The sequence below is a fragment of the Podarcis vaucheri genome, assembly GCF_965113315.1.
Source record: "Podarcis vaucheri genome assembly, chromosome: 1".
In the NCBI taxonomy this organism is placed as follows: Eukaryota; Metazoa; Chordata; class Lepidosauria; order Squamata; family Lacertidae; genus Podarcis; species Podarcis vaucheri.
The window spans coordinates 73,503,098-73,529,312 of record NC_138759.1 but is presented as its reverse complement, the minus strand read 5'-3'; the positions used below and the strand labels follow the sequence as shown (position 1 = coordinate 73,529,312).

Here is a 26,215-nt window from a genome sequence, read left to right as displayed (position 1 = left end):
GATGGGCTTGAGATCTTTGTATGGGTGGACTTTGAGGACTGAGTGGCTGGGGCAACCCAGCAAGGTGAGCTAGATATAAATTATTATTATTATTATTATTATTATTATTATTATTATTATTGACACAGCCAACCCCCCAAAACATCAGTGATAAGGATATGTTTAATAGGTTCTTAATGTCATTGTCCTCAAAGCTTTCTCATATTACTTTCTCCCTCACTTAATCACATATGACTGACTGAGGAAAAAGCTATATTTTATGTGACTTCTACAAATAAAGAGGGGTGCCTATATAGCAATGGCCTAGAAATAACATAAACTGTAGAGTAAGTGCAGTATTATAAATAGTTACTTATTTGTTGCATTGGGCGATTTAATACATTATATATGACAAGTTGTACCATGCAGAATCTCTACTTGACAGCAAGAAGAATGGCAATGATAAGATAATGGACTGCATTATTGTATCCTTTCATATATTTCTAAGCTTTGAAGTGTTCAGTGCTGTCTGCTAAAATATAGATGATGCACCCTTATATCTAGCATATCTCAGCTTTGGGCATATTTTAAATGAGAGAGCCATGTTACCAGGCTCTTTTCATTTTAATTACAGAAAATCAGTATTCTGCTATTCCAAAAATGCTGTGCCTGGCTGATTGCTAACAAGTTCAACACAGGGTACAAGCTCTCCAATGAACAGGGTGAGGTTGTATTGTAAAGGGGAGTGCTAGATCAAAAGAACAAGTTTCTTAGATTTTTCCTTTCCCAGAAGTTAGATGTTTCATAAGAGTAGATGTGCACAGGTTTTTGCTATGTGAGTTCCTCCAGCCCCATCTCCCCTCTTTTCACTTGTACAAAAGACACCACAAAACGAGTGAATACCTGATAGTTATAATTATATGACTATGGATCTGCTTATATCAGTACCAAATTTATATTTCCCTTGTCTAGATTTACATGCATGCCATAAATTAGAGACTGACACCTTAGTGCTTTTTTAAAAGTGCTGTAAAACACATCCCCAAAGTATAGTTTGACCTTTGTAATATTTAACAATAATCATATATAGTCGTACCTTGGAAGTGGAATGGAATCCTTTCCGGAAGTCCGTTTGACTTCCACATTCAAGAACTAAGCTGTTCGAAAAATAAGGCACAACTGTATCTAGTTCCACTTGAACTATGTCAAGCTGTATGATGCACAAGATAAGAATGGGATGTTTTAATGAAAACTGTAAACATATTGATAAGCCTTGCTTTGCATAGCCTGTTGAATTCTAAGATCACAATACAGTATATTTTCTTTTTCATTCATCATGTTGTGTAGCTATAGACAATACTGCAGATTGCAACAGAATTCCTTAAAACTTTCCAGTCTGATCCACATAATAGCTAATAACTTGATCTTGCACTCTATTGCTGTAAGACATACCACATAGATTCTGGCATTAAAATCCATTTGCCCTACAGTGGGGCAAATGCTTCAGCAGTGCTAGCGCGGCAGTAACAACCTCTCTCCCCCCTCTCTCCAGATTTTTAGGGGAGAATGCAGAAATGTTTCACAAAGATATTGTGACCAAAAAGTCTTGTACAAAAAAAACAAAGTCAAGGATATCTAGGGGTAAACAAATATAAATGTTTAAGGTATTAAGTACCTTTTCCTGTTTAATTTTACCCATATCCCCACCATTCACACACATATATACAGTCTGTTTTATAGTTCCAATAACTTTTCAAATAGGCCCAGTAAAGCAACACAACTGAGCTGCTAGAATTTTTCTTAAATAATTCTTTGTAAATGCCCTGGGTTAATTTAGATCTCAGAAAACACATTAGGAAATTAGGCAGTAATGCGAGCTAATTCAAATTTTAATTTGCCAAAAAGAATGATCCAGCTCCATAGTTAATGTAAATAGAGGCATAGCACAGAGAAATTAATGAGGTTTTCCTTTCATTGAATCTTCAAGGAGTGTAGATAATTAGCTTCTTTTGTTATTATTGCAAGGAAATGCAGCATTGTCTAGGAGGTGTAAAATAGCTGTGGCTTCCAAAGTGATAATGTGTTTCATTTGTCTTTTTCTAATAATTATTTACATTAAACTCTTTTAGGATGATGCCGCACAGCCACTGAATCTTTCAGCCAGACCTAAGACAGCGGAACCTGTCAAATCCCCGACGTCACCAACACAGAACCTCTTCCCTACTAGTAAAACCAGCCCCGTGAATGCAGCCAATAAAAGTGGAATCCCCAGCCCTATTGGTGGAACTCTGGGAAGAGGATCTTCTCTAGGTACTCAGAAGGGGAGAAATGCTGGGGATTTAGCAGAGGAATGGGCTGGCTGGCAGGCTTTGTATGGTCTACATAGTGAACTACTTGAGTGCATGCTCACACTATATTAGCATTTATGAGATAATGCAACTCCACAAGAACTTATGCTATGATATATTTGTTAGTGTTTCAAGTGCCCACAAGACTTTTTCTTTTTGCTTTTCCTGCCACAGGTGAACAAGATTATCCTTCTTGAAATTATCTATGTTAGCTGAGCCTGGGTATGCAGCTTTGCTTTAGAACTTAGAATGCCATGCTGGGACGGACGGACCAATGTCTGTCTAGCCCAACATGCTTTGCAGTAAACTGAAGTCAGAAGATGCTAGATCCAGGTGCTATTGGATGCCAGCAGCCATTAGCCCCCAACTATCATTGGCAGTGGTCAGGGATAATGGGAGTTGTAATCAAGGAATAACTGGAAGCCCACATGTTCCCCAACCCTGAGCTTTGTACTCCAGCAGCATCAACCAGTGTTTCTAGCTTCTTCCCACTCCTGATTTGGGAAAGAAACAAATTACTGTCCTTTGAGGCTATTGATTTCTAAAGCTTCACTTAAAAAACCCCCCTTTTTGTTGATTTAGCACATCCCTCATGTGCAAGCGCACACCCTTATGAACAGCTCCTGCTTGTTTCTGAAAATCTGTTGTGGTGGAAATGTGATTGGTGGTACAGTTCACACAAGGGCAGGACACCCCAAAACCCACACAGCACAGTACTTTTCCTCATGTAGGGACGGTTTCCTCCAGTACTAGGTTTTGGTGTCTCTACAGGAGTGACCTAAAAGTAGGGTTTCTATAGTGCAAAAGAAATCACATTTATGGTTTCAGCAAGACAGAAAAAATACTTTCTGTAGGTATTTTATTTTTAGGTGCTTTCACTATTTTTCAAAACGATGATATAGCAAGTTTGTATTATAGAATTTATACCATCCTATTGGGACATGGAAGAAGAGAATATAAGCATTCTGTACAGTATGCAAAGAACAGCTGTTTGCATTTTGTTCTATATCATTACCTTATTTTTATCATCATCATTACACACACACACACACACACACACACACACCCCTATTCTCAATTTTCCTGTATGCAGTAGCCAACAGAGGTAGTCATAACCTGCAGAACCTTTCTATCTCTTTAAAGAGCTCCAGAAATGATGTTTCTTTTGCTGTTTTCTCCTTCCCCACCTCCTCTCTTTTGTTTGGTCATGGCTGGCATCAGGAGTCATCATTGTTGGGACTCTAACAAGGCTCACACTTTAGAGGAAGCCAACTGTTGATCCCTGGAGCCAGCTCCTTCCCCTACTTATTGCTATTGCTGACTGTTCAACTGCCCTCTCCAAATGAGAAAGCAGTGGCAGGAGGAAGGAAGAGGAGTAGCAACTGCCACAGTTTCCCTCTGGACAGTGGACTGAGCTGGAACCCACCCACCCCCCTAAAAAAAATTTGGAACCAATTGTAAATCAGGGGTGGGCAGACTTCTGGATTGTGGGATTTACATTATGTTTTTGTCTAGGTCCATCAACGAGAGCCAGGTGCTAGTCTTAGATGGTAGAGTGAATGGCTTACTGTGTCCCCTAAGCCAGACACAGGCCAGACATGATATATCCAAGTACAAATCTACATTCATGTTGGGGATTTGAAACACAACTCTAAAACTGTCTAGTGGACATGGCCAAAGGAAGGCAATTAACATTCATATTTCACAGAACAGGAACACTGAGACTGATAAGTGATTAGTACAAAGCCAACCACAGCAGAGAAATATATATATATTACTTTCAGTTTCATCTGCTGTTGTTGGGAGTCAGAAACTATTGTTCATTTGTTGCTAACCAGGGAAAGTTCTGCTAGTAGATGTGAATGCACAATAGGAATCAGGTTAGGAAGCAGATAAGAGTTTTTAAAGAAACAGGATACTTTTCTGGGTAATGACCTAGAACTATTAAATACTGGATAAAGATGGAAACAAGTTTATGAACCTGAAAATACTCGTATCATTTCGTATGGGGTTCTCCAACATTGCAGGATCATTTGGAACATGAGCAGTCATCTATGTAAGAGAGGGTTATGATGAGACTCCTCTCAGGAGGGAGTTCCAGAGTCAGCACAGCCCACTCCTGGTCCCAAATAGGCATATGGGGGGGGGGCAGTAGGCAGGTAGATTCATATGAGAGAAGGTAGTCCTACAGATATCCTAGTCCTGAAACAATGTGCTTTAAAGGCCATGGCCAGCATTTAGAAATGGACTTGGAAACAAATTGGAAACCAATGTTTGTATTTTAGAAAGGAAGTCCCTGAATATGACCCCTGCAAATAGCCTAGCCAAGTCATTCTGTGCCAGTTTTTCCAAGCACACTTCACAAGCAGCTCTCCATAGAGCACACTGCAGTAATTCAGACTTTGTCCTTGCCAAATGGGCAGTCTACAGAAACAGGCGTTGGTTGCCCCTACCCTCCTCCGTGAGCCTAAGCTGGGCAAGAGCACAGTGACATCAAGTTTCCAACAAACACTGAATGATTTTTGTCCTTTGGTATAAACATAGAAAACCCTTCCAGAAGTCTATTCTTTTCTACACTCAAATTCATCTGCAACAGCAATGAGAGTTTATTTAATTCCTACCCTGACTTGTTTCTCAATCAGAACTGAATCAAAATGTATTGTCTCAGTATATTTACAGCTCTGGACTTTTATTTAAGTGCTATCTCACATACACTCACACACATGCTGTAACATGCCATTCCATGACTAGAGTGCCTTGAATCCAGAATTATACAATCACAACAGAAGACTACTTAAAATTCACATAGTATTTACCTGGACACCTGGTATTTTGGTTGCTTTTCTCATGCCCTAACCCAAATGCTGCTTCATTGGGCAGAGTCCTTTTGTTAGGTGTTTTGTGTGATGGCAAACCACTGTTATCTTGTTGGGTAAAATTGTCCCCTCCCTGCTTCCTTCAATAAAAGACTCTCAAATCTTTTATTTAACAACATGATAAAATCGGTGAGTGTAGTGGCAACAGGCAAAGTGATCTTTAGGCTAGCTCGCAAGATGGTTGTGAGGAGAAAATAAAAGAGGGGCCACTCCGTTATTTGTCCTACCCACCTGAATTCATGGAGGGCTATTAAAAATAAATATAGACAGTTGTAGCATTATGCAAACATAATGCCATGATGTAAGTATATATTCATAAAATAAATATAAAAACAAAAAATACATGTGTTCGTCTTTATAAATGCATTGTAAGAATTTATGGCAAGCCATTCTAGGTTATGAAATAGTTTCAGTAAGCCATTTAGTATTGGCTGTGCTATACTGACAGCTCTAAGAGGACTAGTTGTAGCTAAGTAGACACTCATCTGGGCAGAAAACAAATCTGGATTTATGCCCATGTCTTATTGGTGCATGTATTTAATGAACAGTAGACAGGGTGATACCCAACTTTGTGGGAGTGTTCATCACCTGCAGTCCTCCATCTCTTTAAAATTTGCCCTGGAGGATCCCCAAACCCTCTAGAGCAGATTTGGGAAGCTCATACGGAGCTTCAGTAGGTGCTCTTCACACTCTTCATGGTATTCCATTGACAGATGGAAGCAGTAGGGTATTTTTAAGTTTGCATCACCTGGAATAAGTAGGTGGTCTGCAACGATTAGTTGGGTGTGTTCAGTCTTTCATGCAAACAAAGAGGAAGTTTTTTAATGGACTGCTTTCAAAAATATCCTTAAATAAAGATTATCTTTGTTGTTTCCAGACATCCTTTCCAGTCTTAACTCACCTGCCCTGTTTGGGGACCAGGATACAGTCATGAAAGCCATTCAGGAGGCTCGAAAGATGAGAGAACAGATCCAGCGGGAGCAGCAACAACATCATCATGGCCTTGATGGAAAACTTCCTGCCATGAATAACATGGGTCTAAACAACTGTAGGACTGAAAAGGTACTATATTCCTCTCCTGTCATTTCTTCTGCTCATTTTTATTTGCAATTCTATCCAGCTAGTGGTCTCTGAACCTCATGTTGCAGCTTCTAGTTTTAATCATCTTTGATACTGACAAAATAGTTATTCACTATGTCATATAGTTCTATTTTAAAAAAAGACAAAACTTCCTCCTCTTACAGGAAGAAGGAAATTTAGACTCCCAAACATAAAATCATCATCATCATCATCATCATCATCATAGGGCATCTATACTAGCATTTGGGCTGGGGGAGTCATGTCTGATGAAATGAGTGGACATAAGAGCCTTGATGGAGCAGCAAAAAGTTAATCTAGTCCAGCATCCTTCTTTCCACAGTGGCCAACTAATGCCTATGGAAATTCTATGCACTTTCTCCATGTCATGCAAAATTTTTATAAGTCTCTGTTACGTCACCACTTACTTCTTATTTTTCTGTATTAAAGAGCTCCAAATGCATTAGCCTACCTAAAAGGGAAATATCTGGTCTTAAGTAGCCATGACAGAAGCAGAGGAGGGTGAGCACATGGACACGATGCTTGTTCCCAATTTAGCAATCCTCAGCCAGAATCATTGCATATGAACTAGGCTATAGTTTTCAAACTGCTGTCCAAAGCTGCCTTGCATGAAATCCATTAGCTCAGCATTGTGAGCAGTGACTGGTAAGAGCTCTTCAGGATATCAGACAGGGCATATTCCCAGGCCTACCTGCAAATGCTGTAGATTGAAGCAGGGACCTTCTGCATGCAAAGGAGGTGCTTTACCACTGAGCTGTGCCCATTTTCTCATGCTGAATTAGGACAAAGGGGAGGGACCATAAACACAACCTTCAGTCTGACGTCTGTCTTTCTGTGAATTTTAGAGTCAGAATGGTCATAGCCTTTTAATGAGTAATCTGTTTCCAGTACTGATTTTTAAAAGTGCTCTGGGAAAGTTGAATAGGAATAGTAACTAATATGGTGCTGTTGATAGGCTGTTTGGTTTGAGACTTGGTACAAGTGTGATGATTAAGGGACAATTTACTCTACTTTATCCTCTCTCAAAGGGTTTTTGAGAAGTTAAAGTGAGATAAAGTATGTACTGCAGTCATTTGGTATGAAAACAAAGATGGGGAAAAACCTGTCTGCAGAGCACCGTGATGACTTCAGCCTTATAAGAAATAACTTCCGATCAGCATGCCCATAGTTTGCAGCCATTGCTTTCTTGCAGTGATCTGTTCCAGTCTCATCACAACAAAAGCTTATAGATTTTTAAATTTTAGTTGTATTGATTTTTCCTCTTAATCCAAACAATATCCAAACAATATTCGTCAGCAGCCAAGAGATTGTGACACTGGCAGCTGCCTTCAAACTGTTTCCTCGAGAGGAGAGTAGGGTTCTGAGGTTCATTGCCTATAGTTGCATGCACAAAGGGAAAATAACCCTGCAAATAGAACTCTCAAAGACAAGATGCCTTTTCATTTGCATTTTATATGTTGCCTTATTACATTTCTCAGAACAACAAGGGGAAAAGGGTCTGTGTCTGTAAAAGGGATTTGCTTAGCCCCTTGCCCCTAGAGGATTAACAGTGGTTTGCAAAACAAATTCATAACCTAATAAATATTTATTTGCACAAGCTTTAGTTTAAATGATAGCATTTTAAAACTCATTTAATACAGATTATCTCTGTGAAAGAATTCTTTGTAACATGAAAGAACTGAAGGTTTGATGTGTGACGAAGGTCAACAGGATCTCTGGAAGTCCAGACTTCAGATTCCAAACTGACCCCAAATCAGAATGGGGAGCTTTTAGGGCTTGTTTATAAACCTATGTTTGTGAAAAGCACTGAAAACTGTGAGCTAATTCCACCGGCCTCTAGAATTATATAGACACCTATAGTATTACGAAAAACAGTGCTTATATTAACAGAATTTCACAGGACAAGCTGCTAAATCATGGGCAGACTGATCCACACACTACATGAATATTGATAATCCGGCTACAAACATCTATGCATACCAGTGCATCAAAAATCAAGTAATACATCTTTGAAATAGTTGTCTTTTGCCTAGACCAATTTTCAGTACTTCTTTTCAAAAGGGGTTTCTGAAGATTCACATCTAAATCATTAGGTTTGCTTCTTCAAATACCAGCTAATGATAAATCTTTTTTAAAAAACAAACAAAAAAACCACCATCTGTTTGCCTGACAAGCAGAATTCAGTTGGTGGCGAAGTTCGACTGACCATTTGCAGGATTTTTTTTAGTTCAAATAAACTTGAAACTCTAAATGTGACAATTCAAAAGTTGAAACTGCGAAGGAATATTCTCCCAAGCTCAGCCACATAATTTTGAAGTCTAGCTGTAAATTGCCTTTGAATTGTCACATTTAAATCCATTTTTCTTTGCATTAATTATACTAATTTTAAAAGCATCTTACAGTTTTATGAAGATTTATACAAAAGTAAAGGTGTGTTTTTAAAAACGTAAAAGTTGACAATTAGGTGATGTGATTTTGATTGTGTGGGGAAACTGCCACAAAATGTCACGCTGTATAGAGCCTTAAAGGCTAGAATAAGCACTTTGAGATCCCAGAAGCAAATCGAAAGCTAATGGAGCTACTATGAGATTGGAGATATATAGTTAGACTTGCAAACATTTGGATGAATGGAAGCTTCTGGGCTCTCTTAAAGGCAGCCCCATGTAGAGAACATTACCATAATCCAGAGTGTGAGATATATATATATATATATTTCTCCTTTCTGTCCTCTCTGGCAATGCATTCTTTGCCTTTTTCTTAGTTTTAATAGCCTTTTCTAAATGGCATGTCTTCATATTTTTGCTCTTGATGCTTTTCAATTTCTAGCTTCAGTTTTAAACACCAGAATTTCAAGCTATATTTCAGGGGCAATGCTTTAAGCAAAATATTTGTTCCAACAATAAACCCAGTAGTTTACCTTTCTGCATGCATATCCAAGAAATAACAATTACAATTCTGTAAAACACTCAAATCCTTTTGATTCTTCATCAGCTCTCTTAACAAATATTTGGGCAGTTTGAAACATCACTGGTGTAATACTGCCCCCTTTTATTAGAAATTAAAAGCATGCTGGACACTTGCAATTTGTTTGAGTCACATGGCTAATTCAAATATATGTGGCTGTATGACAGTATTTAAATTAGGCATAGGATTAATAATATTGAGCCATGAGAACCAAAGCGCATTGTTCAGCTGCAGTGTGTGAGGCTTTGTCTTAAGTTTGCTTTTATATCATGGCATGGGAGTTTCTTGCTCTTTTTTGTATGCAAACACAGTTTTGAGAGAAAAGGTTTGGCTTCTTCATATGCATTTAATTACCATGTTTGCTTGGAATATATATATAATATTTCTAAATCAGTTTCGCTCCCCCCATATAGAACAATGGGCCACACTGCTGTTTTTGGCGGCCTGATCACGAATTAAATTTTCTTTTGAATAGCTAAATGATTACAATACCGCTCACACACGCTGAAGTGCTGTGCCGAATGTATCTGATGCAATTAGAATTTGATCATGTAGAAATGCAGAATGGAGCATCTTATGGAAAGGTGAGCCCTGTGACTTTAGCAGTGTCTTTTAAAAGAGATATTGTAGTCATGGAGACTTTCAGCAAACAGGTTTACATTTGTGGTTCCATTTAAAAATATTGTGGTGATAGCACTGCTAGAAATAGCCTAATTTCAGATGCTTTCATGAAAGTTATCCTTTATATAAATACATAATCCTTAAGAAATAAGAGCAGTCTTAAGGCCTAATACCCTGCTTAGTGGTGGACTCTGGTCTGGGAACCTGGGTGGGTGCTGAACAAGGTGGCAAGGGGAAGGCAGAATTTGCAGTGAAGAAACAGAAGGTATGAGAAGGGTGCTTAACCCTTTCCTGCCCACCAATTTCTCCATGCAGCTTCTACCACCCCACCAGCTACTTTGCCCTAGCAGGATCTCAGCGTGTTTCTTTGCTGCATGGCAGGCCTCTACAGGGACCAAATCTAGGTGGTTGGCCATGCATTAAAAATAGAGAAGTGGTCAAGGTTGAGTGTTTTGTTTCTGAAGTCATCTAGTGACACAGTTACATACACACTCTCATTCACCCTCCCAGGCACTTCATTCTCTGGCCACTGCATCCAATCTCCCCACCCCCCACCCGCTGACACACAACCTCCCACCCTCTGAAACACATGATTAGGAGCATCGCAACAGCAATAACAGCTAGACCAGGCACACGGGGAAGGAGACAGGTTGAAGTCACACACCCATGTTTCTGATGTACAAAAGATTGCTCGTCCGTCAGCGTTATTAGCAGACCCTTGGTCATGATGTCTTTGGTGGAACCCCATCCTCAGTCCACCATCCCCTTTAGCACACTCCATTCCTCACCACCATCACTACTGCTTTCCTTGCCTCAGTCTCTCCCACTGTATGGAGACTTGTGTCCATCCAGTCCCTGCTGACACCTAGAGGAAGAGGGAAGGTGGAATCAGCTGTGGTGCCTTCCCTCCCTCTTTCCTTTGGAGAAGCAGCAGCAAAGGACAGGGGCTTTGGTGGTTGCCAATGAGTCTCTTGTGGGGCAGGGCCCTTGACAGGTACCGGACTATCCCAGCCCTGAGAAAAAGGAAGCCACAGCCAGATGGGGTCCCCCACCCTCCAAATCTTACTCAGACTCCACACCAGGCATACTTGAAGTGGTATAAATATTGCTAATCTCCAATGTGATCTTTTCTTGTAAGGAAAAGAGCTGGTTGAAGTATGTGTGAATTTTTTGTCATGCACATTCCTTTATTCCGGGCTTGATGTAACTTTGCATACAATAATGCTGCTTTTCTGACACTAGCAGCAAGCAGCACTTGTTTTCTTCCTTGAGGCAGAATTAATCACAGGAAAACACAGCAGTTATTGTAAATACAAGGGAAGAACATGGCATAGTGATGTTAGCATCATTATTCCATTGTCATCCACCCTGTGTCTTTAGAGGCGTCTTAGTCTTCCTTCTGAGCATTTCCAAAGATTCCTGCATATAAACAAAGTGTTGCTAAAACATATGCTTCAAACAGACAGCAAATAGCACAGAACTGGGCAAATAAACGCCTAAGCAATTCCCACTCCCTCTCTGCACCTAGGCTAAATGCAGATTGCCATTGCAGCAACAAAAAGCGCATGTACATTGTATAATTTTTCCTTGGGGTGGCATTAAAAGTGGTAAAGATAGTTCTGTAACTGACAACCTAACTTGATATTATAAGAAGCACAGAGGTGCTGCCACTCAGTCTCTCTTTCTTTCTCCTTTCTTGTTGTGTGTGGGTCAGAGATAGATAGCCAACGGTCCTGCAAGCAATTTTTGCTAGGCCCAGCTAGGAGGCAGGGCTGGAAGCAGAGGACTGCTGTAGGTAGTTATTTAATAAAACAATTTCTTCTTCTCATTAAGCAGAGAACATTCAGCTTGCTCACTTATGGAATGTTGAGGTTCCTCATATGAGTTCAGGTCCTACCTCTTGAAGTTTTCCAACCAAATTATCGAATTTCCCAGCCTTAAAATGGAACATTACACCCAAATCCTCTCTGGAGGGTCAGCAGAATCCCCAGGGCAGTGAGGTGGGGAAGAGAGTGGAATTGGCAAACAGAAATGCTTGCACTGATGAAATAATTGGAAGGGTGCGGCAGTGAATTCCTCTCTGTTGCTTGGATTCTTTGAAGTACACACATAAGGGGGCCATGGAGAATAATTTTCTCACTCGCTTCCCCCCTCCTGCACCCCACCAATATGCCTTTCATGATTGTTCAGGAGCCTTTCTGAATGGGGTGGGTTATGGCTGACAGGGGAGGTGGGAACTACTCAGAATTGGTTTCAGGCAACCTTTGTGAAGAGGGGCCCGGAAAGTATGATGTGATGCAGCCCCGTTGTTTGTTGTTTCATCCCTGCAGCTGACAGCAAATGGTGTGAAGTGAGGCACAGGACAACACACAGTGCAGTGACTTAATATCGCTCATTGTATTCATAGAGACATTATGAGAAAGGAAGGAGACCAGGAGCAACAGGAGCTCTGTCTGTAACATCTGGTTAAGTTCTGAAACACAGAGAGATTGCTTTTGCAAACATTTTACAATATCACTCTTAGTGAAGGTAGAATATATGAATCTGCATATCAATATTTTTATTTATAAGCATGCATCAGCTCCTACTTTCCTCTCAGGTTTCAGACTGCACAGATTATTTGGAGCATCTGTATTGCCAGTCAGCTTAACTGCTGATGTAACTATTATTGACAATGGAATGGGACAATCAGTTAAGCATTCCTGATTTTTGAGAGAGAGAGAGAGAGAGAGAGAGAGAGAGAGAGAGAGAGAGATTAGTCCTAACTATTTTTTAATCAGAAGTAAGCCTGTTTGATTTAATTGAGACTTAATTTATGGGTGTGAATTTCAGAACTCAGAGGCTTAGAATATGAACCCCATTTTAAAACTGGGTTTCATTGCAAACAAGGTGCACACCTATTTCATACCTCAGGCCTAACTTGGAGTAGGTTCTCAACACTTTGAACCAGCTCTTCTTGCCACTTCACCATCCTTCTCAAGCAAAGCTATTCTTGAAAAGTTAGGAAATGGCTGTAGGGAGAGCTCACTTGAGATAGGAGGCGCCTTTTCGATTGCATCATTAAGGCCTGGTGGGTGCATCCTTTCCTGCTGTGGTATATAGCTGATGTAATTCCACCTGCCTCTCAACCTAATTTATTGAATTGGGAGCCACAGGAGATTTAAATCCGATGCACACTGGCAGGAAACAATGCTCAATAACATGTGCAGGAGCACCCAGACCTTAAGGCTGAAGCCATCAAAGCCTTTTCTGTCTCCAGTGAGTCCTTCACGCTGCCAGTTTCTCCTTCATAAGGGTAAGTTTTGGGGGGAGGAGGACACTAAGAAAGATGACTGGGATACACACATCTCCATACAAGAAAGCAAGAGGCATTATCAGAGTTCAAAACCACATTCTCTCTAGATAAAAGCACTTGGCGGTTGGATAGCATGGCTGGTGTTGCCTAGAGAAGGGGGTGTGACCTAAGAACAGTGCCTGGAGTCAGACAGAGATGTCTGTCGGGCCATATTTGGCCCCTGGGCATGAGATTCTGTATATTATGCAGTTTTATTGCAAGTGAAGCTTGTTAGTACCTGTGAACTGCATATATTTGAAACTGCCTGGGAAGTTGCTGAAAACACTTTAGGGTATCTACGGCAGTGATGGCCAAACTTGGCCCTCCAGCTGTTTTGGGACTACAACTCCTATCATCCCTAGCTAACAGGACCAGTGGTCAAGGATGATGGGAATTGTAGTCCCCAAACAGCTGGAGGGCCAAGTTTGGCCACCACTAATCTAGGGTATGGGTGTTAGAAATTACTATTAAAATAACAGCTGCAGGAGTCAGTAATTACCCATGCCTTGTCAGGGTGGTATTAAATGGAAAGGTCTCCTCTAAAGTAATACATTTCCAGATTCCAGTACATGATAATAATATAAGTTTGTCCAATATAAAGTTTGTCCCACATAATTCATCATCAGCCTATTAAATCCTAGTATCCTGACATTGGCAGTGTCCCAGATGCAACCAAGTAAAACAGTCCTATAATAGGTGCTGATAATGAAAGCAAAGGAACAGCTCAGGAAGGATGGGAGGTCATTGTGTCCATAAGGTGAACAGCTTATACTATGAAATAATGTTTCATCAAACTTTTGCTGCTTCTAAATTTATTTACCAATATAAAATTTTGAAAGTGCTTCCTTGTTTAGTTTAGGCTTCAGATTGGCAGCCTCTGTTTAGCTTACAATGCAGCATGTCAAAAACTCCCCTTTTCCCTTTCCTTTCACTTGCTAAGGGGCTATTTCAGTTGGCTCAAACCTTTCACTCTCAAGACCAGTAGAACTAGATTAATTTCAGCAGAATTAATGTGTTACCCTTTTGTGAGAATTAGTCTGCGTGAAGTTTTGGCTGAACTATATAAAATGATACACTTCTCTTATTTGAAACAAAGGGTTAATCCCAAAGTGTTTGGCTACCGCTATGGATCATGCTTTTGTGCATAAATAAAACTATGGGAACCACATGAAAGCAGTGGTTGGGTTACCACACAACTGGATATGCTTAAGACTCAATGCTTCATAAGTCTAACTACTGGGGAGCTGCAAACTTTATAAATAACTTTGGAATTGGTTAAAACCATATTAAAACCAGATGAACAAAGACACAACGTATTCTATTTAAAGCAGGGGGGGGCGCAGTTCAGTGAGTGCAATAAACGATGAAAGTAATCTAACTGGAATAGGTCTATAATTTAGAGGTGATAGCAAGTGTGGCAGTAGTTCAGGATTTGTGACTATATGCTCAGAGGTGTGGAGGACTTAAATCAAAAAGTCTTCTTTAACAGAGAAGCAGATGAGGTTTTCCACCCCCAAACAATGTAACTTGGGGAAAAAATACCGTTATTGTCAATCCCCCCGCTCTTCCTACCACCTGCAGCTTCGGTTTTCATTAAGTATAGTGCTTTCCAAATTATTTGATTTAAAATAATTAACATTTGTTCTGTTCTGAACCTTGCACAGTACGTTTCCTAAATATGGGGTTGAATCCAGAGAGCCATTAACAATGTGGGAAGCTGTGGGGGAAGGAGGATACACGTATTTATGGGAATGCTGTTACTCTCTTTGAACATCTGAAGAAAGAATGCCCAGTTCTCTTTAAAAAACCCAAGACAGTGCAAGGAGGCCAGTGACAGGTGGGGAGGCTGAAGCAGCCACACTGGTTGCACAGCCCTAAAGCCACTGCTGTACTGCTTTCCCCTGTTTTGGGTGAATTGAGAAGAATATACACCTGGCCCAACCAGGTGAATATCTACATCCTTTGTTCAACTGATATAGCATTTGGATTGTGAGGGCCATACATGAATCCACTTACCGTATTTTTTGCACCATAACACTCACTTTTTTCCTCCTAAAAAGTAAGGGGAAATGTCTGTGCGTGTTATGGAGGGAATGCCTACGGGTGGCATGCCTATGGATTTTCCTCCTCTAAAACTACGTGCGTGTTATGGTCGGGTGCATGTTATAGAGCGAAAAATACGGTAATTACTGGAGTCATGTATCACAAGCCAAACTTTGGATGTCCCACATATAGGGCTGTATCCAGTGCTGCAGCTCTGCTGGCACAAGGGACTTCCGTGTGCAACAGAACTTCTCAGACTCTTCTTCCCTCCAACCCCCTAGGTGGCTACAAAATTAGCTCCACGGGATTTAGGGACCCTACAAATTTGGGAGGGGAAGGAAACAGAAGCCCCTTTGCACCAATGGACACTGCATTGGATACAAACCATCATTTTGTGTTCCCCTTTCCCATTTTTGTGAAAAATGAGCCCACCTCTTCTAATCCTGATACTTATATACAGTCATACCTCGGGTTACAGCCGCTTCAGGTTGCGTTTTTTTGAGGTACAGACCGCCGAAACCTGGAAGTACCGGAATGGGTTACTTCCGGGTTTCGGAGGTTGCGCATGCACAGAAGCACCGAATGGCAACCCGTGCATGCGCGGACGCGGGTTGCGAACGCTGTGGGTTGCGAACGTGCCTCCCACATGGATCACGTTTGCAACCCGAACATCCACTGTATATATAATCCTGCACACTTATATAGACCAATAGTAATCACCGCATTTATCAATTTATCAGTACAGTAGTACCTCGAGGTTACAAACTCTGCTAACCTGAAAGAGTTAACCCGAGTTGAGAACTTTGCCCCAGGATGAGAACGGAAATCGTGTGCTGGCGGCGCAGCGGCAGTAAGAGGCCCCATTAGCAAAAGAACGTCTCTAGTTAAGAACAGTTTCAGGTTAAGAATGGACCTCCGGAACTAATTAAGATCATAACTAGAGGTACCACTGTAGCTGCATGGAGGGTGCAGCTGATGATGTTGTGTTGAGGCCTATTACATTGCTTGCAAAAACAAATCAATTAATAGACAACAATTTCCACGGCACTTACCTTGGTCTGATAAGAATCCTCACATGTCCATTTTTAATGACTCTTGCTGTGCCTAGAATATTGTCAGAGATTCCAAGCATAGAGTGATTTAATTTGCTAATAGCCACTGCCACAAAGTAATGGAAAGCCTTTGGACAATGCACAAGTTGACCTTGCAGAGAAAAATGGAGGTATTTGTAAGTTTTTTCAGAGCACCATTATTTGTGCACTAGTTTGGAAAGCAAATCTATATGCCTGAACCAAGCACAACTATGTTGTCATGGCTACCTTAAGCCACTTGCTTAGAAGTCTGGAGTTTTGTCCTCCATTGTTTTGGGATTTAATGCCCACAGAATTCTGCTATGAGTGTAGAAATGACAAGCACTTTTTCTAGAAAAATATCTAAATAGGTTTTGAAAAGATTCCCCTTCTGTTCATTTATTATATCTGTACTTGAACAGAGGAACATACATACACACACAAAACATTTTATTTGTATGCTGTCAAGGTGGCTCACAACATGAAAAAATGTACATAATTACAAATATAACAAAAGTAGTCGTAAACAATAAATAAAACACACAAAAAGTACACAACCAAACTGAAAAAAATTCACATAAATCATAGCAACTAAAAATGTAGATACAAAATATGAATATCAGTAACAGCCACAACTGTCCCCCCCAACAGCCCCCTTAAACAATTCCCTAACCAAAAAGTCTGTGCAGCAGCCTTGGCTTTTGTAGCTGGAGTCAGTAAGGGCCCTTGCCTTCGCAGGCTAGTTGGGAAGGTCTTCCAGGACTCAGCCAATATGGTCTAGGGAAGGAAGAAGCGGGAAACAAGACACTGGTGTTATTGTTTCTTGAGTGGGCTTAATATGGAATAGCTTAACTTTAATGTATTGTGCATGTAAAGACAACATCCTGGAATTGTCTGCACACTTTGCAACTGGAATACTGTCCGCAGAGTGTGTAACGGTCCCAAAGGCATTTACTCTGTGGCTTCTGTAAATGACCCACATTAACAAGGAGTCTCAAAATTGGCTCTTGAAATAAATGTTGGTAACTACTAAGTTAGACTCTTGAAATAAAAGGTATTACATCACTGTCCAACTATGTATGCCATTTTCCACTTCAGCGTCTGCATACATAGCAAGGGGGGGGGGGCGGGAACGACATGTTGAAATAATTTGAGGAATGGTTATAGTCTGATCAGTCTTGGTAATCCAAAAGGGAGGGGGCCTGGTGTATTATTACATTTCATATATTGTTTTTCAAGAGATGAATGCAATCAGTCATCTTCTTTCATATGGTTTAAAAACACACACACAAACCCTTGCCTTGCTGGCAAATAAACTGTTATTTAAGTACACAATCCACTGCTGTACTGAAACAGTTTTGCCAAACTTGTCCAAGTATTCTCACATGCTTAAAGATGGTATAAATATCATTTATAGCAAGCCGTTTACTTCAGACTATATGGAATGGTTTCCTGCTCCCCTGATCTAAGTGTCCCAGTTTACATTATGGCCTTTATGGCTTCTGTTTGATGGAGTGATCAGTAAAAATTTAATGACACTATAAAATAATAAAAATGTCATTAATTTACCACGGATCTTGGATGCAGTGGTTGTAAAGTTACATTAATAAACAGAATATTTTTTACAACAAAAAGCATTGTTACGTGGGAAAGAATAAATAACACACATAAATTTGGGAGCAATTTTACTGTTAGCGCACACATTATTATGGAATAGCCAATAAGTGTATAAAACATAGTATATAAAATTTTATGAAAATATATTGTGCACATCAAAAATTCAGCTTTTACCTAAGTGCAGAGAAAAGCCATTATTATGTGCTTACTGTTATCATTACTTTTCTTCCCCGAGATCACAATTTTATATTTATTCTACTTAGCTGAAGTTTCCAGCAGCCTTCTCTCTCTCTCTCTCTCTCTCTCTCTCTCTCTCTCTCTCTCTCCCCCCCCCCCGCCACCCACTCAGATTTTTCCAGTGGATGAGCAGGCTTCTTCCCCTACTTCCTTCAGTTGACTACACTAGTCCATTTCCCTTTTACACCCAGGAGGAAAGCATTGATCATTCCCACCACAGAAGTGTGGAGGAAGTTATTAATTTAATGCAAAGTTAAAAATAATGCTTGAGTAGGAGACTGGTTTGGTGACTCTGGAAATAAGGGGATAATAATCTCACAGTCCATCTGTCATCACTGGGGTTGCTCCATCATTGACTGTGATAACATGTGAATATGACGGATGGCTCAGCTTTGTGGCTTGGAACATTTAACATTCATCAGTGCTCACTAAAGGGGGCTTTATCATTTAAATATCTTTATTTAATATGCAACATCTACCTCATAGATCATCATTTCAAAGCACTTAACCAACGGTCCTGCGACACAGCGAAGCAGGCTTTAATTTTTCCCCAATAACTTTTATGCTGCCTGCATGTTTGTGCCTGACAATGCATAAATAAGTGCCTAATCGTGTCACTGAATGGAAAATGAAGGTTCGGTTGTTAGTAAAACGAATCCCGCCCCAGTGTGTTGTCATCCCAAAACCACGAAAGTAGCAATGAGTAGGTTTTTCTATATCTCCAAGTAGCCAAGAGTCCATTTTGTACTTAGACATAGACTGTGTTCTTTAAAAGCATTAACCCTCTTGGTTTTCCAGTAATCATGATCTGAGTTAGAATTCTGTTCTGTGTTCATTATGCCCCATGGCATAACGCACTTACTTTACTCAAGATATATTCTCAGGGCCTTATGCCTACAAGAAGCAGTTTAGTTTGAAATAAACAAAAAATGAGCTCAGGGTTTCCTGAGGATAAATAAGCTATCTCTATGATGTGTAAGACAGGTGTGTAGTTTTTTAAGTAAGTAATTTTTTAGTGTGTGTGTAAATTTTCACAAGTATATGCTATTTTCAGACATGAATATGTATTCATATGGACATGCATGCTTGTAAATAGGAATTTAAATAGAATTTGGGTAGGTGCATGAGAACAGCGCACACAACTGAACGTATTTTAAATATACAGACCATTTCCTATTAATGAATTTGCAATTTGTACTCCTTTATAATCTGCTTAGTTTAGTTCAATTACAGATGCATTTATTTACCTGACTGTGATCCCTATGTATGTTTACTTGGAAATAATTCTCTATGTTCAACTGGGCTTTCTGTCAGGTAAATATACATAGGAGTCCAGTCTAAATTCTTCTTGCCTTCAGAAATACACTTAGGTTTGTATTTACCAATTATGTTGTAATAGATTTTTTATTTATTTACAGCTTTCCTGAAAATTAGTTACTATTGCTATGAGGTATACTTTTAAGTGGAAAAATGAAACCATACATACAGAATTGTAGCAGTCAATATATTTCAAAAGAATGAGACATTGAAGGTTATTACAGAATCATAGATTCACCTCAATTCTTTTAGGTATTATTACCATGTACGCTTCTCTTCCTCCCAGTTCCTGAGCCTTATCATGTAATTTTCCCTTTTCTCTTTCAGTGTCAAAATATTGATATTCTTTCAGAAACTTTCTTTTTAACACAGAATATTTTCTGGAGAAAATCAAAGGGAATGAATGACTAGAAGGATACTTCAAATGTGCATATTGATACATAGAAGGTTCTGTTGATTTTTTTTTAAAGTGGTGTGCTATTTTCCCTCCCCCCCCCCAAAGCACACACTTAGGTTTTTGCCATGAAAATTGCAGGCGCCACATTAACACTCCTTATAGAAATATTTTAAATGCAAATGTTAGAAAAAAGAAAGAAAAGAAACACAGTGTACAAAATGCCAATTACTTCCCAACTGCAGGAACTTAAAGAAAGGTCTAATCCAACTCTTCTATTTTAAATGTGCGTCCCCGGGGGACAGGGGGTAGAATCATTCCTTTGCACCAGCAAAGCAAGATCCGTTCTGATAGTGAGGTATTACTATTGGACCTTATAGCATTCTTCAGCTGAATGTTGTGCTTGCCTGCCTGTAACCAATAGTTATGTTTCTTCTCAGTGCTCTTTGTTTCAGTATTTTTGCATATCACAACAGCATTATCTCAATACACGTTATAGTGGGAAATTAATAATGACAATATAGTTTTTCAGCAAATGGGAGACTTCAAGAAACATTGAAAATGGTTGAATGTTAAGGTTATGCAAGCAGAGTGATGCAGTAAACACCTGTACTTCAATTTAGTGTAATGTTGGTTCCCACCCCCTGCCCCGCCTGTTATTATTTAAACATTTTAATATTGCTGCAAGTCACCCCAATGTCTGCCCAGAGGTGCAAGATTTCAAGGGTCTTAGTAAACCGGAGTTTGTGTTTCCGTTGGAAATTTAAGGCACAGAAGAGGCTGTAGTGTCTTAGGAAATATGGTTTATTTATACACATTCACAACCTGCATCTAGATAGAGTTCCCAACACTAGCATCACAAGAGAGTCCTTTGTTGCCCTCCTAAGCAGCCAGCTCAAATCTACTAGATGAATCAGCCATGCTGTCTGTTCCTGTGGCAATGTCTTCTTCTTCAGCCCCGTATGGCATTCTCCCCACTTCCTGCTTCTTCTTCCCAGAAACTCCTTGCCAAATACCACCCCCTTCTATTAACATCATTGCCCACTGCCACCCTGGCAACCTCCGTTTGCCCAGACTCAAAAACCTTGCTTTGATGTGTTGATAACTAGATATCAGCACCTTTGTACTCCTTAACAACTTCCCCCCACATGATGACCTGTCCTGGAAAAGAAGCTTAGTCTGGATTTTTACACAGTGCCTAGCATCTTCCCTTAATACTCCAAATATTAGCTAAACAATATTTTAAGAATCTAAACATCTTCTTGCAAACTTGGTTACAGAGAACTAATTAGTAAGCAATTGTTTTCTGAAAACGATCTGACTAGAACAGCAAATGCCTCCTGGGATAGCTCAGTCGGTAGAGCATGAGACTCTTAATCTCAGGGTAGTGGGTTTAAGCCTCACACTAGGCAAAAAAGAGGGGGTTGCAGGGGGTTAGACTAGATGACCCCCAAGTCCCATTTCAGTGCTACAGTTCTATTATTCTAACCAATGCAGAGAGATTTGAGCAAACGAGTCAGAGCCACTTTGCTTGTTAAGACCAATACCAGGTTCCTTGGCAATTCTTCAGGGAATAAACTTGGTAATGTTTTCCTTCTAATGTGTAATATGCTCAGTACAGAACTAGGTCATTGAACAATAGAGTGAACAGCAATCAGCAATCTTCTGCTGCATAATGCATCAAGTATAACGTACAGAAAACTGTTCACAAAACTGAAAGCTGGCATTTCATGTCTGTAAATTCAAGATGACATGACATTTAATAGTTTCATAGTAATGAACAACAGTGTTTTGTTCATTCTCAACACAATGCCAAGTTCAGTCTTAAGAAGTATCAACAAGACAAGAGAGAGAACACATTGTTTTTCCCCCCACAAGAACAATACATTAATGATAACTATTTAGCACGTTGCTGCAGACAGAGTACCACTGAGGCTACCACTGTCAGAAGATATGTGCTGCCATATTGTTTCAAGGCTCTTGTCCTCTCATATTTTGAGGACATAAATTGTCTCTTGATCTAGTTTTACAGCAGAAGTTTACAGCACACAAAAATGTTTATTCTGGGAACAAACACAGCCCTTTCTTTTTCTTGCTCTCTCTTTTAAAATTCCCATTGAGTTTCAGTTCAAATTTCTAGACAAAATAATAGTACTATTTCTGTCATCTAGTATTCCTTCTTTGAAATACTTGTCTTTGAAAGCCTCTTGCATAAAATTCAGACTTGTGTTTTCTCAAGGGTTCCAATGCAAACGCATATCTCGATGAGAGGAGTGGTGGTTGTGCTGGTGGTGATTTTTCCATTAAATTAGCGAGTTTTAGTAGAAAGTGCTTTTTAAGTTTTGAATTTTAGCATTTTTTCCCCAAATGCCAATATCTTTCTCCCAAGGTCATTTAAGAAATATAGGACTGTGCATTGTGATTGGGTATTGCCCACTGTGGGAACAGGATGGTGGACTAGATGGACCATTGACCTCGTCCAGCAGGATCTCCTTCTTGTGTTCTTAGTAATTTCTAGAGCTTCTGCCGCAATCCCTCATTTCTACACCACAGTAATGCTACCTGCCCTACTTTATACTTACCTGAACTGTAATGGGTTGTTTAAAGCTATTGCCTAGCAATAATCGATTTAATTTTTCACACAATTATTTGTTTCATTGTGTAGTAAAATACATAGTGGTTGTGGGTTTTCTGTTATTAAGAGATTTAGTGAGTCAAAGGTGTTAATAAGCTAACTTCCAAAAGCCAATTTGTACATTACCAAAGTGATGGGGCTACTATGTCCACATATTTTCACCCTTATATGAGAGGAATGTAGGATAGGATAACTGTCCACACAGGCATCACCCTTTCCCTGCTGCTATGGGAAATAATCATCTTGTAGACACCTTCAACATGGGCTCCTCGTTACTTTAAATTTAGCAGCACAGGAAGCAAGCACCACGGAAGAGTCAACCATGGTGCTAAGATAACTTAGGAACTGGCTTGAATATTAATTCATCATACATTTAATCAGTACTGGAGGGGTATTGCATATTTGAAAACTAGATTTTGGACACTAAATTCTAAACTGATACCTGCAGTTAAACAATATCTGTGTTCTTTCTGAAAAAAAGCATAGCCTGTATCTGTTACTAGTACTAGCTCATGCTTAGGTACCAACTGTGGGATTGGGCAATGTAAGGAACAAAGATTTACCTACCAATATGACTTGCAACCTCTATTAGATGGACAAGAAAATGTGGAATTGGAAATCAAGAAAGGACTGACATATTAGTATGGAGGGCAGGAGAAGTGCAGGTGGTAGCCAGAGGGGCAGGGAAGTATAATAGAAAATGAGTACGCTCAAGATATTCAGACATGAACAGACTGGAAATCTTAATGTTCCTTTCTCTTCGGCAGGAAAGAACACGCTATGAGAATTTAGGCCCACAGCTATCAGGGAAGCCCAGTGAAGATGGAAAACTAGGCCCAGGAGTCATTGATCTTACAAGGCCAGAAGATGCAGAGGGTGAGTTTCTGTAACAAATATATTGAGCCACTGAGCATTGCTTTCCTTTAGCTCCTTAAAGTTGGATGTCTTAAATGAGCATTGTGCAGCTAAATCCCCATGCAGAGCTTTGAGGCATTTTGCATGGATTCTAGTGACATGTGCAAGCATAAGTTCTAGTTGTAAAATGGTTCCATACAATATGCATTCTCTGCTCTCATTATTTACACTCTGGTTCAACTCTTCTCAGAAAGCTCTCTTGAGTGAGTTTGTATGTCACCTCAGATGGGTGGCATGTGCATTTTAAGTGCTCACACAAATAGTGTAATGTTTATATGGTGGCCCACAGATCATATATCAGACTCCTTGAGTAGGGACTTCTGGTTTTGGAGCAACTTGCACTCATGAAAGCTGCCTGGCCATATTCTTAATGTTTTGCTGGATATATTGGGTAAACCTCATATGAGCAGTGAAAAGTGCATATGGGTTGGCTCAGGTAATGCAGAAATTGTCATCTGTCACCTTCAGACATATGATTAATCCCAGCATTACCATCCTATGCTGCCCCAGATTGAAATAGCTGTAGAAAAGTGGAGGCAGTGATGCTGAATTCAGTCAGAGACTACAGATGATCACTTCCTCACATATTCATAGGCAATATTCAGTAATCAGCAAGTATGGCCCTTGGTCATCTTAAGAGACCCTGCAGAACTTTTAAGCATATGTTATCATTACGATAATGAAGAAAAGAGCAAGGAAGTGGATTATCCAATTAATTGATCAATTGCTGAATTAATTACAGTGAAATTTTAATTGGAGATGCCCAGTATGAAAGGATGTGGAGTGCTGGTAGTCGTGCCAATTAGTTCAAGGAACATGCTATCTTTGCGAAAACATATTTGCACTGAGATCTGAAGGGTTGTAGTTATGATTCTGTTCAAGCCTATGGAAGAATTCCCATTGATTTCAATGGTCAAGGACTGCACACTGTAATGTTTATTTTAATTAGTTACTTGAATTGATCAGTTAAAAACAATGCCATTAATCAACTAAAAGCCTTTAATTGGTTGACAGCTCTGTTGGAAATTACGTTGCTAATTGGTCATATTTCAGCTTAGCTTTTTCTTCTTGTATGCATATGTCAGGGAACTGACCTCAGAGGGAAAGGAGGTGATAGGGCTCCCAGAGACTGGGAGAGACTCAACAGCCAAAGCAGGGACCAGCAGGGGGAGCGCGGGGTCTCTGGAGGAGGATCTCAGGGATACTGAGAGAGATGCAGCAGCGCAGGCAGGAAGCAGGGGGGAGAAAGGGGTGAGAGACACGTCCAGTGAAAATAGTGGGGAGGTGTCAGAAGCAATTGCAGGGAGACCCATGCTTCGTCGGAAGCTGTCACGTCGTGAGTCCAGGAGACGTGTTTCCGTTAAGGAACTTCTTTGTTGGAGGCGTTTCCGCAAACAGCCACTGTCGGACTCTAACAGTGACTAGAGCAGACATGTCTGAGGAGCTCTGTCACACACAGAGGTTTGTGGGGCCGCACAAACTCTGAAGGGGCACCATTTTAAGCACAAGCAGCTAATCATCCCCTAATAGCAGTCCGACAGTCTCTGTACGCTGCCTGTGCAGGAGAAAGCATCATGAGCGACCCAGCCGGAGCAGGGGGAGGAGCTGATCCAAGCTTGGAAGAAAGATGCCGAGCATTGGAGGTCCAACTGGCGCTGCAGACGGCGAGGCTCGAGGAGAGGAGGGCTCAAGATGCAGACAAGAAGGGGAGAACCACTCAGTTCCCCAGAAAGGTACCAGGATTGGTGCAGAAGTTTGGGGGGGACCCCAAGGATTACCATGCCTTTAGGACTGAAATGCAATATGCCCTGAATGTCCAGTTTGATGAGTTCCCTGATGAGGAATCTCGAGTTGCTTTTGTAATTGGGCATCTTGAGAAGGGCGCGCGAGACTGGGTTCGACCCCTGATGGCAACGCACAACGATATCCTAAAGGACACTATGAAATTTTTTCGTGCAATGGATATCATGTTTTCCAGCGACGTTGAGGAAGGGGCGGTGCGCAGACAGTTAATGGCTTGCAAGCAGGGAAGCAGATCTGTCCGTGAGTACTGGACTGAATTTACCATGCTGATTCACAGATTGGGGTGGGATTTATCGGCAGCACCCATTCAGATGCTATTTGAAGAAGGTCTTTCTTCAGCTGTGAAAGACGAGCTGGCCAGGAGCCCCAGGGCGGTGTCTATGGATCAGCTGACCAAATCTGCGCTGACCATTGGAGCGCGCCAGGAGGCAAGAGCCTTGGAGAGGCGGGAAGGGAGAGGGGAACGTTGGAAGGAGTTACGCATTCCAGACATTCCTGAGCCAGCTTTCCCGCCGGCAGAGCCGATGGAAATCGGAACAGCCCGCGCGCGCGCAGTTTCAAAGCCCAGTGAGGGGGCGAAGAAGGAGGGAAAGGGAGCCCGGAAATGCTATCTCTGCCAACAGCCAGGCCACTTTGCCAGAGTCTGCCCCCAGAGGAAGGAATGGCAAGGGATGGTGGGAACTGTTGAGGGGGAAGAGCAGGGAGAAACGGAGCAGGTAAAAGCCAACGCCTGGTTGCCATCAGGGCACTGCAGCCAGGCCAAAGAGCAGTGAAAGTGCCCCTTCCCCAAGTGCCAGTGCCAGAAGCTCCTCGACCGGCTCTAGTGATTGAAGTGTCGCTAGAGCTGCAAAATGGACACCCCCTAAAAATAAAGGCACTGTTGGACTCAGGCAGCTCCTGCAATTTTATGAGCAAGGAGTTTGCTGCTGAACACCAGATACAGACTATCCCTTTAAGCAACCCC

General features: G+C 40.8%; 1 protein-coding gene and 1 long non-coding RNA gene across 17 annotated transcripts in view; one reads left to right on the top strand and one right to left on the bottom strand.

Annotated features, from left to right (window-relative positions):
* The window catches only part of SOX6 (SRY-box transcription factor 6), a 460,580-nt gene that overhangs the window by 397,119 nt on the left and 37,246 nt on the right, over positions 1–26,215 (top strand). For all 14 annotated transcript variants that reach the window (XM_082193371.1, XM_082193374.1, XM_082193373.1 and 11 more), the window contains 3 exons: positions 2,109–2,289; positions 6,081–6,265; positions 23,301–23,409. In XM_082193371.1, the coding sequence (XP_082049497.1) occupies positions 2,109–2,289; positions 6,081–6,265; positions 23,301–23,409 (475 nt within the window). The remainder of the gene's footprint in view (positions 1–2,108; positions 2,290–6,080; positions 6,266–23,300; positions 23,410–26,215) is intronic.
* Positions 16,665–26,215, bottom strand: part of LOC309516907 — an 87,135-nt gene continuing 77,584 nt past the window's right edge. Inside the window, exon 5 of one of the 3 annotated variants that reach the window (XR_014213060.1) lies at positions 16,665–17,110. This is a non-coding gene — a long non-coding RNA (uncharacterized lncRNA). The remainder of the gene's footprint in view (positions 17,111–26,215) is intronic. The other 2 variants (XR_014213062.1, XR_014213063.1) reach the window with 2 other exon arrangements.